This window comes from Corapipo altera, unplaced genomic scaffold (assembly GCF_003945725.1).
Source record: "Corapipo altera isolate COAL_440 unplaced genomic scaffold, ASM394572v1 44, whole genome shotgun sequence".
In the NCBI taxonomy this organism is placed as follows: Eukaryota; Metazoa; Chordata; class Aves; order Passeriformes; family Pipridae; genus Corapipo; species Corapipo altera.
In genome coordinates this window covers 11,258,656-11,275,385 of record NW_020884880.1, presented here as the reverse complement: position 1 = coordinate 11,275,385, position 16,730 = coordinate 11,258,656, and the positions used below count along the sequence as shown (strand labels likewise).

The following is a 16,730-nucleotide window of genomic DNA, read 5'->3' as shown; positions in this document are numbered from 1 at the left end:
AAATTTTATAGATTATTCCTAAGATGTTTCCTTGGTCTGAGTTAGGCATTGTGCTGGTAGTGTGACTGCAGAAAGAAGATAAAAGTTTTGAGGTCTGAAAGAATAGTTAACAATCCAGGAGAAGAGAATTCTGAAAAGACAGTTCAGTAGCAAAACTGAGTAAACTTCATGCGTGTTCCAAGCTCAACATCCATTTTCCAAAAAGCATAATAATTCTAAAGGCTAGTTAGGATTGAACACAAATGTCAGCACAGGAGTTGAGGTTGTTAAGTGTGGAGAAGATCCAATTGCAGTGTTTCAATATTTAAAGGGGGCTTATAAGAAAGATGGGAAAAATTTTTCTAGTAGGGCCCACAGAGACAGGATAAGGCATAAGGATTTAAAACTAAAAGAGGGTAGACTGAGCTTAGATATAACAAAGATAGTTTTTAGAATGAGTGTGGTGAAACACTGCAACAGGTTGCCCAGAGAAAGGTTGCAGACACTCCATCCCTGGAAACATTCAAGGTCAGGTTGGACTGGGCTCTGAGCAACCTGATCTAGTTGAAGACACCCCTGCTCACTGCAGGGGGGTTGGACTAGCTGACCTTTAAGGGTCCCTTCCAACCCAAACTACTGTATGATTCTATAAACATCAGTAAGTAACAGGAAAAAACATTTTACAATGATTACAGTTACTTCCCCTTTCTCCTACCACCTACTGAAAAATGGAAAGATACCATCAAAGAACCCTATCCCCAAAAAGATCTGTAATTTCTACCTTGATGCCTTTATTCTACACAGAAAAAGTGTGAAATGAACTTAACCCAGTTTCAAAAGATCAGCCAAGCTTTGCACTGCAAAATATTGTAAACTAACTACTATGCTTATTGCTTATCTTCATTTTTTTAAGGACTGAAAAAAAAAAAGTTTGCATGACCTGTGGCCAATTTCCCTAAGTTTCTTTTTGTCCTTTATGGCATAATTTACATAACGATTAGCCTTAATAACTGGCTAATAAATGAAAATGAAAATAGTTCTGGCCTGCTTTGAAATTATTCTGCTTAAATAATGTGGCCATCTCAGGGTTCTGAGAATTGCTATATACTGTTAAAACTAGCTCTTTTAATAGAAAAACAAGCTTATGTATTTTTAGGGACAAATGGATATTTGGGACAATGGATATTAGGGACAAATGGATATCATACAAATGTATGAACTACACACACTTCATGAAATGTTTTGAACTTACCCTTATTTAGTTCTAACGGCTAAGACTGAGATTTTTTCCAAAATAATTACAAAAGAAAATATCCGTGTGGTCGTGCCATGTGAACACAATTTAAACCTTTCAGCATTCTATATAAAGCATGTGTACAGTCAAGAATCTGTTTCCATTACAAGCACTTTTTTTACATCTGCTAGTCATTAAATTCCACATAATTGTAATTGGCCATTAAAGCACAAATTCTTGACAGGAAAGAAACTTTGCAATGAACATTTTCTTCATGATAAATATTAAATTAAAGATGACCTATGCAGCAGATACTTAATGAGTTGTTTCCAACTTCAGCAAGAAAATGCTTTTACTTACTCTAGTAAATTTAGTACAAAATCTTTCCCTCCACAGTCATTTCACCAGCAGATGAGGCACTTCTATTACTTCTCAGTTTATTACTATGCAATGTCTTTGACTCAAAACCATTTTTTTGGAACAGCTTAACAGAAGTAAATTCTTCTATGAATTCTCATGGGAAGTTTTCCTTTCCAGATTTTTATACTGAGCAAAATCCCTGCACAACAATCCTTTAGCTTTACAGAGTATTTCACACCTGCCCAGAGGGCATTGTTTTCAGATGTCTATTCCTATTAAAGACACAGCTGCATTTAAGTTAACTGTGTTTTCCTCATGAAAGGAGCTTATTTTTATGAAATAAAATTAAGAAAGAATGTAAGTGCTGTACAATATTTGACTGCATTTCCTATTGGTAAGATCAGCTACATTTTAATTACAGAGCCCCAAGATTTTTTGCAAATATCACCTTACGTATTCATAATTGATTGCTACCATCTAGAAATAAAAGATTTTCGTAACCCAAGACCAAAACTAAGGATAGTTGATGTCTCAGAGAGCTGACAATCAAAGGTAACAGCATTATTCTGAGATCCAGGAAAGGCCATGAAGACATTGTTTTCCTGGGCTGATCAGAAAGTAGTTTTGAGCTAAAGACAAAAAGAAAACTTGTTTATGTCACAGGAGAAGGAAAGTTACTGCTCTCACTTTTCATCTTTGGCAAAAATGCTAAAAATCAGAAGGCACATGGGTTTTGCACACAACAGTGGTTACAAGACTACATTAAAATCAACTGATTCTAATTTCAAGTATTTTGACTTTTTTCATAAATAATGTAACCACATTATTTTTGTAGTCTCTGAATTCTTCTTCTTCCTCTAGAATCTTACATATAACAATTAATTAGCATGCACAGAAATTATACTGTAGCAAATCTTCACCTTCAAGCTTGCCTTCTATTCTTTTAATAAGACATACCATACATGAAAGCCATTAACATCTCAATCCGTACTTAATGTTCACACAATAATTTAAGAGTTAAAATATTTCCAGATTCTACTCAAGGCAGCAAGTTTAAATACCTTAGCAAGTGATCTTACGATAGGGTTTTCCATAATTCCTTTAAGAAAAATCAGGTCTATTTCTTCAGCGCCTGTCGATGTTGGCAGATCAGTAAGGTTGTCTAAGACCTGCTGCATGGCTGCTGACAAAACAAAAACAAAGAGTAAGTACTGACCAAAACAGGCTTCCATGAGGAGCAAAAGCTCTGGGAAATACCACAATATTAACTTTATAGATGTTAAGCAGTCAAATACATCTACTGAGAACAAAGGAAGAGAATAGAAAAAGATCTTTTTTGTGTGTGTTTGAGAGATGGAAATAAAGGATCTATCCAAACCTGACCACCACATCAACTTAAACCCAGGCCCAGCACATTCCTTTCAAGACTCGCTACCACTTAAAGGTGGAAAAAAACAAACAAGTACAAACTATGTAAAAGGAAATCATAATCTTCCAAATACAATAAAAGCAACTCATTCACTACTCTTCTCATTTAATCCCTCTTTCAGAAGAAGTTTCCAGCCCTTATACATACACCAGCCAACTACAAGTTTTACAATGCTTGTATAGGCAGATTCATTGTTATTGAAATAATTTTTTTTAAACCAAAAATTTGCTTCCAAGGCAGCTCTTACCTTGGGGACCCTTGTGTCCATCCCCATCAGTCCTTTACAACCAGTTCTGACTGGCACTAAGTGCAGATGCTAACACCAACCTGGTCCCACAGAACACTGCAATGGGAAGGATATCCCTACAATGAGAAATGTATTGTGCCTGCCCAGTACCCTCAGTGGAGATTTTCCTGGCTATCTACAGACTTGCAGAGAGAACTGCAGCAGCTTGGGCGAGAGTGAAGAATACTGCCCAAGAAAAAGCAAGAAAATACCACCATCCCAGCTGTCTTGTCCTAAGAAGAATCTGTTCTTGTTTTTAACTGCAGAGTTATATGTACATGATCAAACAGACACACACACAGGTATACTAACAAAATCTCCTGTTGAGATCCCCAACTAGATAAAAAGCCTTAGAACAACCACTGCATTCTGCAATGCTCTGCATGTTGCAGAGCAGTATATACCAAGTGAATTAGAAAAGCTTATATGCCCCTTCTCCCACACAGGAATTTACCCTTAACTTTCCTCATTGCTTTATAATGAAAGCTATTATGAAACACTGCACAGTAACAGAACAAACAGCATTTCTAAACACCTACTTTCTGATTTCAATTCTTCCTAGAAAATTCCATCACAAGAAAAAAAAAAATTCTGGCCATTCTTTCTGTCAAGTGGAACTGACTTTTCAATCAAATCATCTCATGTGTCACATTTTAAGTACAGCAGTGCATGTCAAAAGACTGCATTATTTTAAACGTGTTTTAGCCATACTTCTCGCTTCCAAAAAGTGAATTTTCTGTGAAACCATGAGTAGGAGGGAAAATGACACTTTATGCTTTCAGATTTTGGAGCAGTATTATTTCTACTTTATAACAGACGAAGTGCTGTCAGCAATCACACATTACGTAAAGTCACTAAATTGCTTTGTAAACAGTCACAACTTCCTCAGACTAGGCATGTCCCACATCTCGACTAGTTCAGCTGCACATGCAATTGCCTTGTTTCATGTTTTCTCACCTTCCAATTACAGACTCCTACTGTATAAGTCATGCAAGCTTTAATATCTGCAGAAGTAGACAGATGTTTCTCATGAATTTACGTCATGTATCAGGTGTTGCATAATACTGTGTTATAATAATAAGCTTTCTTTACATTTTTAACAGTTATGTAAATTGCTTCTAAAGGAATTCAGGTTAGCCTTTTGCTCCTATAAATAATCAGAGAAAATATAAAACTTCCTTCAGGACAAAGCATTCATCTCAACTGCCAGTTGTGATTCCAGCACTTGATGGTGACAAAGGCATGCATAATACAGACATTCTTTACACATCTTCACGATAATAGGCTGTTTCTTACTTAAATCTTTCAGAATTCTGCCTATCTTAGAAAGATCAAATTAAAAAATAAAGTCCCTACATAAAAACTTTATAATCAATGATAAACTGTTAAGAGCAATATTAAGTTTCTCAAGAATGTCTTTCAACCTTTGTACAAGTAGACTGGGTATTTTCAAAATAATATTTTATTTAATAAAGGTTTCACAAACATCTGGCATCAGAACTACTTAACTATATTTCGGCATTCTTGGAAAACAGCAACCAGCTTTATCAACATTCAGTGTTTAAAAAATCCACAAAGGCAGACTTGCATCCCAGGTCAAAACCCAAATTAGCTGTTTTCAGGAATATCTTCTTATTGCTGTGTGTGTGATGGTTGCCTTCTCTCATGGTACAGCCATAATGGCAAGAGTCTTCTTAGCTATCAGTACTGTTGCCTCAATATTAGAAAGCAGAACAAAGAAGTAGGAATAAGCAAATTGGTTACTTAAAGGTAACTCATTTACTCATCCTGGATTGCTTATGTTTAACACAGTAGGAGGCTCCCAATTGCCTCAGGATAGCTAATGTCCCATCTTAAAGAGAAGATCTTTCCCAGTAGTTGAATAAAAAAAATACTACTGTTAAGTACCTCTTTATTTTAGCCAGCTACAATGTTAAGCAAGAAATTTTTAAGAGGAGAGAAAGCCTGACCTTCAACAAAGTCTTTGCACCTCTTACCTAGCACATGGTAGGCAGAGGAACATTTATATGCTTCACTGCTTTACATTCACCTGGCAAAAAAATTCAGAACATGATCAAATGTTATTTTTCAAAAAGTCACCAGGAACATTTTCCAACAGGAATTACGTCAGCTGGTTTATATAAGAATAGGCAACAAACACATGGGTATTTTTTGTGACAGACTAGACTAAGCATTTTAATTTCAGTGTTTTACATTTATTATGCAAGTCATAGTTCCCATTTAATGCGAAATGCTAATATTTGCTTACATGTGAAAATAACTTTGAAAGTCTAAGCAACGTACTGACCTACATATGCCTTAGATATTCATACATGTACTTTCAAACAATTTGATTTATCCAAAAACTATTTAAGGGCAGAGAAGGGAGGAGGTGAAGACACTTTGGGAAATGTATTATGGGCCCTCTTCTTGTGTATCTACTCAAAAGGCTTTTGTTTATTCATTTCTAGGGAAAAAAGATCTTATTAAAAAACAAACAGTGGGAGATATGCTGTTTCCAGGCTTAATTATAATGATCTTTCAGAATAATGTATACACACAAGGAATTTCAAGTAGCAGTCTTTTAAACTATTTCACTCTTTTCTTTCCGGGGTAAAGCCACCTTAGCACTTATCTTTGAGGAGCAGGAATGAAAGCTGAAGATGGAAGTACTTATGTAGCAAAGTTTTACTTAAAAGATCAGGTCCTATCAAGCAAGAAACAGATGGAACTGAGGAGTTTAGAAACTACCAAATCTAAATACTCCATCAAAAATTGCCTTTTGAGCCTCATATCTCTTTTGTGGCAAATTCACCCTTGAAATGTTGACAGAAGTTACTCACTGGGGGAGTAGAAAGCCCTGCAGAATAAGGACTACATGAACAAACTGCATAAACCAGGTTGGCAGAAGTGCTCCATGTTGTTGAACGCTTTGGTGTCCAATTAAAAGCTTTTTCTTCAGTGGAAAATTAATTGGGTCTCTCTTGCCCCATCGTTTAGAGAAAACTGATAAGAACATACTAACTTTGAGAGCTCTACCATGCATCTCCTTCTCCCTCTGAAGACAAGCCTTCTTCTATATTCAAAGACCCATTTGCATAAAACTTTAAAGTCTCATCACAAACCAAGACAGTATGAGATAGGCGCCGTTGACTACAGTGGTTAACAGACCATCTAGGAACACACACTGACAACAGCCTCCAGACACAAGAGGATGAACCCAGCAGCAGAAACAGGCTCTCAGCTGAGGCAAGGTGTTGAAATTAATCGATTCTTAGGAAACAGTGATAATAAAACTGAGTCTGACTTGGGATTCCTAAGAGAAAATGAGATTACAATGGGCCCCTCTCCATTCCAGCCCTTGGCTCTGATGACAGGGAACACACATAAACGTAGAATTAATTTCCACAGTCAATTTTCAAAGAACATTTTCATAACCATAGCAAGTTTAAAGCCTCAAGCAAGACTCAGCAGGAGCTACTGGTCTGCTGTGTACATGCACTGAACAATTTAATCCCACTATGCACAGGACCCCATACTTGGGGAAACTAGTTTGTCAATTGAATCCCATATCAAAAAGGTAAAAGGGGGGAAGATATGTTAACTATCTCTGTGGCAAACAGCATGCATCCTGAGGCATAAGAATACAGAAATTCCACTTCCTAATGCAAAATTTACTAACCATAATTAACTCCTCCTAATTCACAAAGAGCTCTTCAGACAACCAAAGGATGCTTCAAAGGTTTAATCTACACACTGTACTTTACAATAGTAAATTCAGATCAAACAGAAGTAAAAGATCCTCTGATAACTCTTCTCGTATTTGTTAGAAAAAGACAGGTTTTCACCAAGCTCTCAACTGTGATTCTTCTATCAAATTTGATTTTACTCTTTCTTTCAGTGCCTAATTCTCGTCTATATTAATTCTATGTAAAGGAAAGAGGAAGCATACATTTAAATAAATTTTCCAGATTTGCAGACAGAAGACAAATGTGTCACTCACTGGGGAAAATTAAAGCTTTCCAGAGTGAATACCTTGCACAGATTTTTTTAGCTCAGTTTCATTTTATTAGTCTCCAAGCTTACAAAATAACAGGAATGAAAAGAAAATTATGTATAATATATTTAAATAAACATGCATATTTATTTCCACATGGTCTACTCATCTGGCTAGGAAGGCAGATGCGTCACGCACAGTCTAGGAAGTTAGATTAAAACCTTGTCACATACAGAAACTTTGGAAATAGTTTCTTGTGTGACTTAAAACCTTTTCAAGTGGGATATATCAAAAAGAAAACTTTCACAAGACACCAAATAAGCTCAGACAAAAGAAAATTAATTTGTTAACTTCTCCAGCCCTTAACCAATGAAAACACTAACTTTTATTCCATTTGCATTCATGTTTTTAAAATAACGGATTTATGCTTTAAGATAAGGTAAAGAAAAAAATCTATTTTGTGTTGGCCACTTCTGTCCCCCGTTATAAAGTATAGTATTTTTGGTAATCTAGAAAAAGAGTACCTATGGATGAGGTAACATTTTGAGAACATGTAACAAATTTATTCACAAACAGACTATTGACTGAGAGTGTATGAAACACTAACAAAGCCGTCTGTTACTACTGCTAGAAACCAGATTTTAACATAAGTCTCTGGGAAAGCATTATGCAGTGAGGACATACAGCATCATATTTGTGTTTTCACAGCCAGCAGCTGTATCCACTGAGCAGAGATCACGTTCAGCAGCTGCTCCAGAGAAGCGCTATAGAAGTGATGAACCACTGCAGCTCAGCTCCTCTGCTTCTCCTTACAGGGTACAAATTAGTTACACCTAATCCCACACACGTTGCTGACTGTAGTAGGGTACGACAGCACTTGGGCTCTCAAGCATCCACAGACTTTGCATCTACTATTTGACAGTGTTGGGCCAGTGCCACTCCAGCCCTGCAGCCAGCCACCTTAACTCAGACATTCCCGGGTAGCAGTCCACTGTAACAGGCACCTTTTCCAAACAGGACCCCTTCCTCATGCAGTAAATACAGTACATCTCCTCTAGAAAGACAATAAGATTGCTTATTGAAGGAAGCTGTTGTCTGCAGCATGCACACTGTACTGAATGCATAATCACATATGGCAATGACTTTGCAAAGGAGGAAGGAAAGTCTAATTGATAAGGATGAGTGTTCTGGATATTCAAATTCTGCCCACTGAACTTTCGCATGTTGAAAAGAAATAACATAAATGCTTAGAAATGTTTGCTAATCTTTTTAGTTCATTTTTTCCAAGTCTACTGGCAACCAAGATGGAGCTATTTTAGCATAGCTATAAATAGAAGCTCGAGCAGTTCCTACCCTTATCAAACCTGGCTCAATCTTACAAGCCCACTTTTCACGACTGTGAAGGTCACAAAAGCTGTGGGGAAGAGCGAACAACCCTTTCTCATCCTGAACACTGCAGACATACTTCTTTCAGGCTGTGAAGTTTGTCTAAAAAAAGAAGAAGCACAAATTTTCTGATGAACAGATGGACCACACAGCTGCATCTTCTGGAAAGAAAAGCTCTATTTAAAAATTATCTCAGCAAAGATAAAAAGGGAACAAAGCATCACAACTCCAAAATCAGCAGAATTAAAAGGTTAAGTATTATTTGAATACATATATCATGACAAACAATAAGATATTGATAAGAGATACACTAAAATCCAGTATTGCAGAAATTACGTTAGACTTCTTTTTCTTAAAGGATTGCAAAGAAAAATATTTCATAAAGTATAAAGGCAATTAACTTAACTTGATGCACACTAACTAAGCTTGATGCTTTGAAGATAAGCCTATACAGGTGTTAGGTATTACCACATTTTCTGACTTTTTTAAATGAGAGGAAGACTGATGCAAGCCTCAGGTACAGATGTGATTAACTGAGGAAGCATACACATGCACACACACACAAGTGTGCAGAATACAGAAGGCATTTAGTGCAAAATCTTCTTTCATTTTAGCTATGGATGTTAGGAAAGTATATGATGATGTCACACAAAGACTACTGTACTTTAAATGAATACTAGGACATGCCCCAGGAGAAATTTCAATTTTGCTGAAGAAAGACTGTACTACCCTTAGTTCTCCAATTACTTCAGTAGTTTGAGTACTGGAAAATATTTTAAAACAGATTTTTTAATGAAGGCAAAACACATTCAGTGGATACGCAGTTTAAGATACTACTTTGTACTCAAAGTTTTAGTACAAATTCAACAAAGTTTCAGGATGTATCCTGCACTCCACTAGACTTATACAATAGGCTGAGCTTATTGCATCACATCAATCATCCTCCCTACTATTTGCAAGCAACAGCTGGATGAAGAAACTTGTATTCTCTGCAGTCTCTCTGGTAATTAATGCCAGTATTTATGAAGTCCAAAATGCCAGCAAAACAGATGCAACAAAGAAAGTACATCTTTTGAAGTATTTCTTCCTCTAATGTGCACCCTTCCAAATTAATCAAAGCTTTGTATCTCTATATTTCTGCCACAGGACTCAAAATTATTTATCTGTTGCAGGAGGACAGAGCCTGAAGATAGCAAAACTGACAAAATACTAACATAAGTAAAGACCACAGTTACATACCCACAGGAAAAAGTTTTGTGTAACAAACAAATAAAAACAAACAAACAAACTATCAGTTTATTATACCACTTTTCTTGGTGGAAAACTTGAGGTAAAGCCATGCAGAACTATCAATACAGTTTTATCCCATCAAAAAATTCAAGCCCGGGCCAACTAAAACTCAAACAATATCTTCCTCAATTAGGTCCCTTCTTCACACATGCCCAAAAATTAGACCTGAAGAGAAAATAATGAACACCCTTCCAAAGGGAAGCAGAATTCCAACATCCTTGCAACTTGTTGCTGGCCTTCAATCCACACGGTCTTAGTGCATAAAGGCAGGCTGTATGTTGTGCCCCACTTCTGAGACCAGGTACCAACAGCAACTGGTTCAAGTTCTGCTATGAACATGTTTTTTCAACCATTTGCACTTTTATCTAGGAACACTAGGCAAGTATAGTCAAAGAAGAAAGCTAAAATTCACAAGGGTTGTAACATACTCTACTATCTGTGTAAATGTCATTGTTCAGAACATTACTTACAGAAGTATTTTATAATGTAGTTTGTGCACATCTGCAAACAAGACAATGTACTTTTAATAAATAAAATTAGATATTCCACTGTATAGTAAAGTAACAACACTGTGCACCTCCAGAGACCTGTGAGGAATTTGATTACCAGAGATGTTGCTGATTCCACTGTCACTTGCATCTCAGGGGTACTTGTATCCTTCAATCTGAAAGGACTTGATCACTCAACAGACTCTCAGGAGGATACCATTAAAAACAATCCACACTTCAGATACCTGAGTGTTTCCTTAATCTTGGAAATCTAGCTTAAACAATTTTTTTTGGTTCCTGTTCCTAAACAAATTTTTTTTTATATCTAGCAAACAATGCCTTGGTTCTCATTCTTCTAACCTAAAGAGGGCAATTTTCTGCCCTGTGGAGGACAAGTTCTCCACTCCTACACTGACCAGGAAAGAAGCAAGCCTGGCATAACTTCCCTGTACCTCTTCCACTCGGCACCCTTTTTCAATACAGTCAGAACTGTGCAAAATATTTTAGATGAGAGTCTAATGAGTGCCTGGCCCAACACCCGAAATCTTCCCTTTCTATTGAGACAGATAGATAATAGGATCTATTTTGTCCTTCTTATAGTTATATCATACTGTCAGCTTAATCTCCTGGTCTGTCACAAAACAGCATAAAACATCATTTTGAACCTCACTCTTCTCCAAACCTGACACTTGTAGCTGAACAAAGTGTCCTCTTTCTTCAGCAAAAACACTACAAGTATATTTTGTCCACTACTATTACTTTAGGCTTCAAATCAGTTTTTGGCACTTTGGTTTTGATCCTCTTTTGCTTCAGTGAAAATGCTTAGACAACAAAATCCACCAAAAACCACACATCATCCAGATACTACTGTTCCTTTAAACACAACTTCCTTCTACAGCTTTAAGTGTAGGAGCCACTGAGGAATTCTAACAATAAGGAATTTTATGATGAAGAGTTTTGATATCAAGTGAAGCAAGGCTGTATTATAACACATTCTCAGACTTATTTCATAACAACAGCAGAATGCTTTTCTAAATGAAAGCATCCAAACACAGCACTTTCAGAATCTGATTGCCCCATTATGATTCACTCACTTCAAAAACTACACCTATGCCCTTTTAAACACATCACACCCATATATTAACATTTCATGCATGCCCTATTTCAGGCTTCTGCTACTGTGAAGTACTTATTAAATTATCCTTTTCAACCCAAAACACTGGAGTATTTAAATTAGATATGTATCAATGCATGCCTAAAAATATTTCTGAGATTCTACTACAGATGCTACACAAACATTTGAAAACCGTTCAATAAATGTAGATGCAGAAAACAGAAATATGAGACAGCTTTTTGGAGCACAAAATAAAATAAAAGCACTTTACAAAATATTTAGACTATTTCAACATATTCTTCAATAGCCCATTTTACTATAGAGGGAAGAAGACCCACCATACAGAACTTCCATAGGGAAGTTTTCAGTTAATTCAGAATCAACTTAATTTCATCTGATTTTCCACTGCATCCCAGTTTGAAGGCGAAAATTTAAGACAGGAGTGAATCTACAAAATTTATAAATTTTAAATTCAATTATCTGTCCCAGGACCTCAGTTTTCAATTTTACATGATTATTTTCCAGGAGTTTCATTTGCAGTTCATCCCTAAACTCTAATGCTCCCACTTCCACTAAACTAATCTCTCTCAAGCAAGCACTCCCCATCTCTGTCCAAACAAACTTAATAGGAAGCAATAAAAGCAATTTGCTAAATTAATGATGTTATAGTTCAGGGTGACTTGCGAAAGGAAAAGAGAAAAATGTTTACTCTGCTACCCTTGTCATATGACACAGTTCTTGTTTATTCTAAAGACACAGCTAAAGCTTTACCTAAAAAGAAAATTTCCAAAACACACTTGGAATGTTAGCAGTGATGTAGTAGATATAAAATGGCTTTTCCAAATTTGTTTGCAGAACAACACTGCTGATGTTTCTAAATAATGAAAAAACACCACATAAAACCTTTGTACTTTAATACAGAGATGGTAAAACACGATGGCTTGTTAAAGGTTTACTGACCTGTAGGAATGCCCAAAACACATCTCTGTCCTTCCCTAGTTAAGAGACTTAATTCTAAACTTTTCTTTCAATTTAGTGCAGTTGAGATTTACACAATTGCATATTCGTTATCGTCAGCAGTCACCTTCCTTTAGTCCTTTGAAGGGTATGTTCCAGAACCCTGGAAAAGGAATGAAAAGATCACCTTGACACTCGTATTTTGAAGGGAACTGAAAAACCCCATGCAGTAAGTCACACTGCCCTTAGTCTTGTACTTCACCTTCTGAACTACTTCCGCACATTATGCTATCAGGATTTATTTACAATTGCAAATGCTTAATGAGAAGTGGGAAATCTAATTTCAATTTAGTAATATCTAGGCACAATAACGGGGGGGGAAGTTTTTTCTAGTGGTCTCGGTTCAGCTTGCATTAAGAACTACATGTTTTTAAGGAAATTGCCACTTTGAATGTTCACCACCTTCACTCTAAAGTCACTTTCCAACTCACTGCCGTAAACCCCGAATGACACTGTTCTGTGTGTATAAGGTGGGCACAGGCTGTGAAACTGCAAAGGGTACCTTCTAAATGGCACATGATGCATACTGACATGTTGGAAATTTTCCACTCCATTTCCTCAGAATACCAAGTTTGGTTTCATTAAGTTTTGCCTAGGAACTTCTGAATTTTTAGTCATGTACCTTGTCACCTCAACTGAAGTTCTCAACCAGAGAACTTTTAAGTAAAGGCTTACAGTGAATAACTTTTGACCAAATAGTTACAATTTTTCTAATTACACAATGAGTTTTAAACGTTCCATTCCACTTTTTCTTTGGAAAGCCTTGGTTGCCTTTGAGCTTCTCACATTGCCCACCAGGAATCTCACTTCAGTTTATTTCTCTTCCCTGATAGCAGTAATTATTCAAGTATGTACTTCCACTCACTCACTTTACACAAATCACTCAATTACTGTAGCACAAGCCAAGCAGCGCTGCACATTTTCAGTTCAAATGTTTTCTTTTTTTTTTTTTCCCCAAAAGAAGTACTGACAAATGTAAAGACAGCTGAACTCTTCTTCTTGGACAAGAAGAAACTCAGCGAAGAATCATGTCTGTCGAGGTTTTTTATCATTTTCTGAGACAGGCAAATTGCTGTAAATCTGGAAGTAGAGAAGTCTAAAACTACAACTTTTGCTTATTACATGATGTTTTTTACAATGTCTTCTCTTGTAAAAATAAGGCCATGATGGAACTTGGCTTTTTGACCACATCTGAACCATGAGAAAGTCTACAGAGGGGAAAAAAAAATGAAAGAGTTTTAAGATAATGTCTTTCTTGACTTCAAACTGCAATTGCTGCTTTTTAAAAGCAGCTCATATACATCCTCATACACTCTCTTCAAATCTATTTATGTTGAAGCAATAAAAACCACATTATCTTGGCTTTCACTGAAGTCCCCTTGTTTTGTTGTTTCCCCAGACTGCTTAGGGGTGTCAGAGAAAGGGATGGGAGCAGAGAAGAGCAGAAGATACAAGTACAAGCAAGAACCTCACTGGTTTTTGACAACAGAACCTCTCAGATTCACACCAGTTGTGAGGTCCAGTTACCTGGGTATCAGCAGCCAGAACCACTTACTAATACCATCAACAGAAAAGAGCTGGAAAGGACTCCTTAAATAGCCTACTCATGAACAATCAAAAATGGTAGGTTAGGGACCCTGATTCTCTGTCCCCAGCTTTGGAATTTCATTGCAATACATAAATAATTCCGTGTTTCAGCTTTTCCACAAGAAGGTTTTATGAAGTCTGGGTCCTGACCTGGAAAAGAGCAATTGCTTTGCCAACCATCTTCAGCATGGCAGTTGAGAGGACTGCCTCCTCACACTCTGTGAGTTCTCAGAGCAGTCAGTCCCATCCATGGTAGTTTCTGTTTATTATACTCCCCATTAAATTCCTCTTTCCCAGAAGAGTATTGGGCCTGAGAGCAATATAAAAGGAGAGCAGTGTAACCTCCTACAGATAAATTGGTTCTTTGGACACAACTAGGTTTAAGACTGTGGAATAATTTAACATGAAATTACCCAAAAGTTCCCAAGAAAACCCGAAAGGGAAATGATGTCTTTTTCCATAATGCTAAGATACAACGCTCCCTGGGTGTTACAAGGTCAAAACCACATTAATGACATTCATAACTTATGGCAACAAAGAAAACAAGTCCTATCTCAGCAGAGAGGTTACACAGCGCACAAGGTAGCAAGAAACAGATGGAGTAGTCACCGTCTCGTGCAAATTTGGCACTGAAGTCAAATGGCCCCATTCTTCCTTAGAATTTTGAAAGGTCTGAAACAAAACACAGCCTAAGAATGCATTTTCAGAAAATGTAAATTCATCTTTGTAGAAAGGAAATTAATCTGTTCAATTATTTTTCAAATAATCAATTATTTTTCAAATAAACGTATTTCTTTCGTTTTCCACTACACTGCTCCTGAAGACATGCCCAAAACCCAAATGAAACCCTGCCTGTTAACATGTCCCCCAGCAGACCTGTAAACATTCCACTTGTCATGTGGTTCAGGAACAAGTCCTACACTCAGGACAGAATCTGGCTGACTGTCTCTACTCAAAGAGCAGCTGATATTTTTAAGTACCCAGGCTTGCACTTCCCTAAATCAACAGAACCTGATAGTTCAGTTACATGCATCCTACGAGTTAGCTACAAGTGCGTGCTAAGCTGTAAGGTCACATGCTGGACTTTAGCTTGGTTTTTGGTCCAGTGATGAGGGAAAACTAGGTTGAACAAACAGATCTAATAAAGTAAACCCCATGCAGGTAGACTGCCAGAACATCCGTCCCCGGACAGATCCAGTGGCACACTAACAAAGGCACAAGCCCAGCAGCCTGGCAAGCAACCACTGGATTGCGGGTCCACCTACTACCATCAACCTGCACATAGAGAGGTGCATTAGAAGCATCAGATCTTCATGTTGAAACTCCCTTTGGAATGATCAGTTTGGAAGAGACCTTAGCAATAATAATACCATACTGCTTAGAGATTTATTTTTTATTTTCATTAGCATAATAGCCTTTCTACAAATCAAGCTTACTGATGGCACCGAGTACTTGTCATGGCAGAAAATAGCAATCACATTTGATCCCATAAGAAGGAATTTGTGTTCAATGACTGAAGCAGTTGAAACATGAAAGAAGCTTTCTCAATTGCAGAAACTCTGGCAGAGATTCTGTTTTTCCAAATACAGCGTCAGGATTTAAATACCACATCACTTCTCAGCACAAGTTCAGACCCAGACAAGCCAACTTTCACACAGAAGGAATCAACACTTGCCTTTTAATACCAAAGAGACTGGTTTGAATGAGCTTCTGCCAGTAGTTCAAAAAAGAAGCCAGGTGTCTGTACTGAAAATTTCTTTTCAAAAATTAATTACCATCTCCCTGTTCAGAACAATGGACATCAAGGGCTATGAAGGATAAAGATACAATCAAGCATGCATTGCGTTGGCTCAACACAGGATTAAATTATGGCTGAAAGGGTAGAGAATTAAATAGTCTCATGATAATTTTTTTATATACATTCTAAGTACTTGAAATTCACAATGCAATTACATAAATTTCACATGTGCTCAGAAGCAATCTTCCTGTGCTAAATAATTGAATTGTTAGCATATCAAACAAGTCAAAGCAGAGTGCACCAAAAAGCCCTGTAATCTCCTGGTTTCATGAGCAAACCAGAAACTTCAATATAAACTGAAAAACATTTTCATCCATTCTGAACACAATACGAACAATAGGATACTGTAGAACCCTTCCCCTAAAGACTTTTTACCAAAGCCTTACAGATAAAGCACTGCCTGTCAGTTTTCCTAATTCTTTAATGAAGTCCATCACTCAGCAGACAGTTCTTGTTCCAGACAGACACCTGAACCTAACCAGGTATCTTTTTGTGATGAAGGAACATTCACACAGTGCTGTATGTGCACACATGTCAGAGCTCTCATTTTAAATTATCAGGAAGACTATCTTAAGTTCAAGACTTAATAAAATAATCAATACAGTAATTCTACCAGCCTTGCTCTTCAGTTATGGGGCTTGCTAAGAACAGGTGGATACAGATTTTTCTGTGTGATAGATACAGAAAAACAATGCAAAGACTGACAAGATGAGAAGTGCACAGTGCAGCACAGCTGCAAGACTCTACCACAAATTTGAAGCGTGG

The 16,730-nt window shown here is 37.0% G+C and overlaps 1 protein-coding gene across 13 annotated transcripts in view; it reads right to left on the bottom strand.

Annotated features, from left to right (window-relative positions):
• The window catches only part of MPP6 (membrane palmitoylated protein 6), a 59,550-nt gene that overhangs the window by 28,872 nt on the left and 13,948 nt on the right, over positions 1 to 16,730 (bottom strand). For 2 of the 13 annotated variants that reach the window (XM_027639101.1, XM_027639089.1), the window contains exon 2: positions 2,635 to 2,756. In XM_027639101.1, coding sequence (XP_027494902.1) covers positions 2,635 to 2,751 — 117 coding nt within the window. In that variant the 5' untranslated portion in view covers positions 2,752 to 2,756. Of the gene's footprint in view, positions 1 to 2,634; positions 2,757 to 3,249; positions 3,346 to 4,797; positions 5,003 to 5,285; positions 5,339 to 12,523; positions 12,684 to 16,730 lie in introns of all 13 variants that reach the window. The other 11 variants (XM_027639096.1, XM_027639090.1, XM_027639092.1 and 8 more) reach the window with 10 other exon arrangements.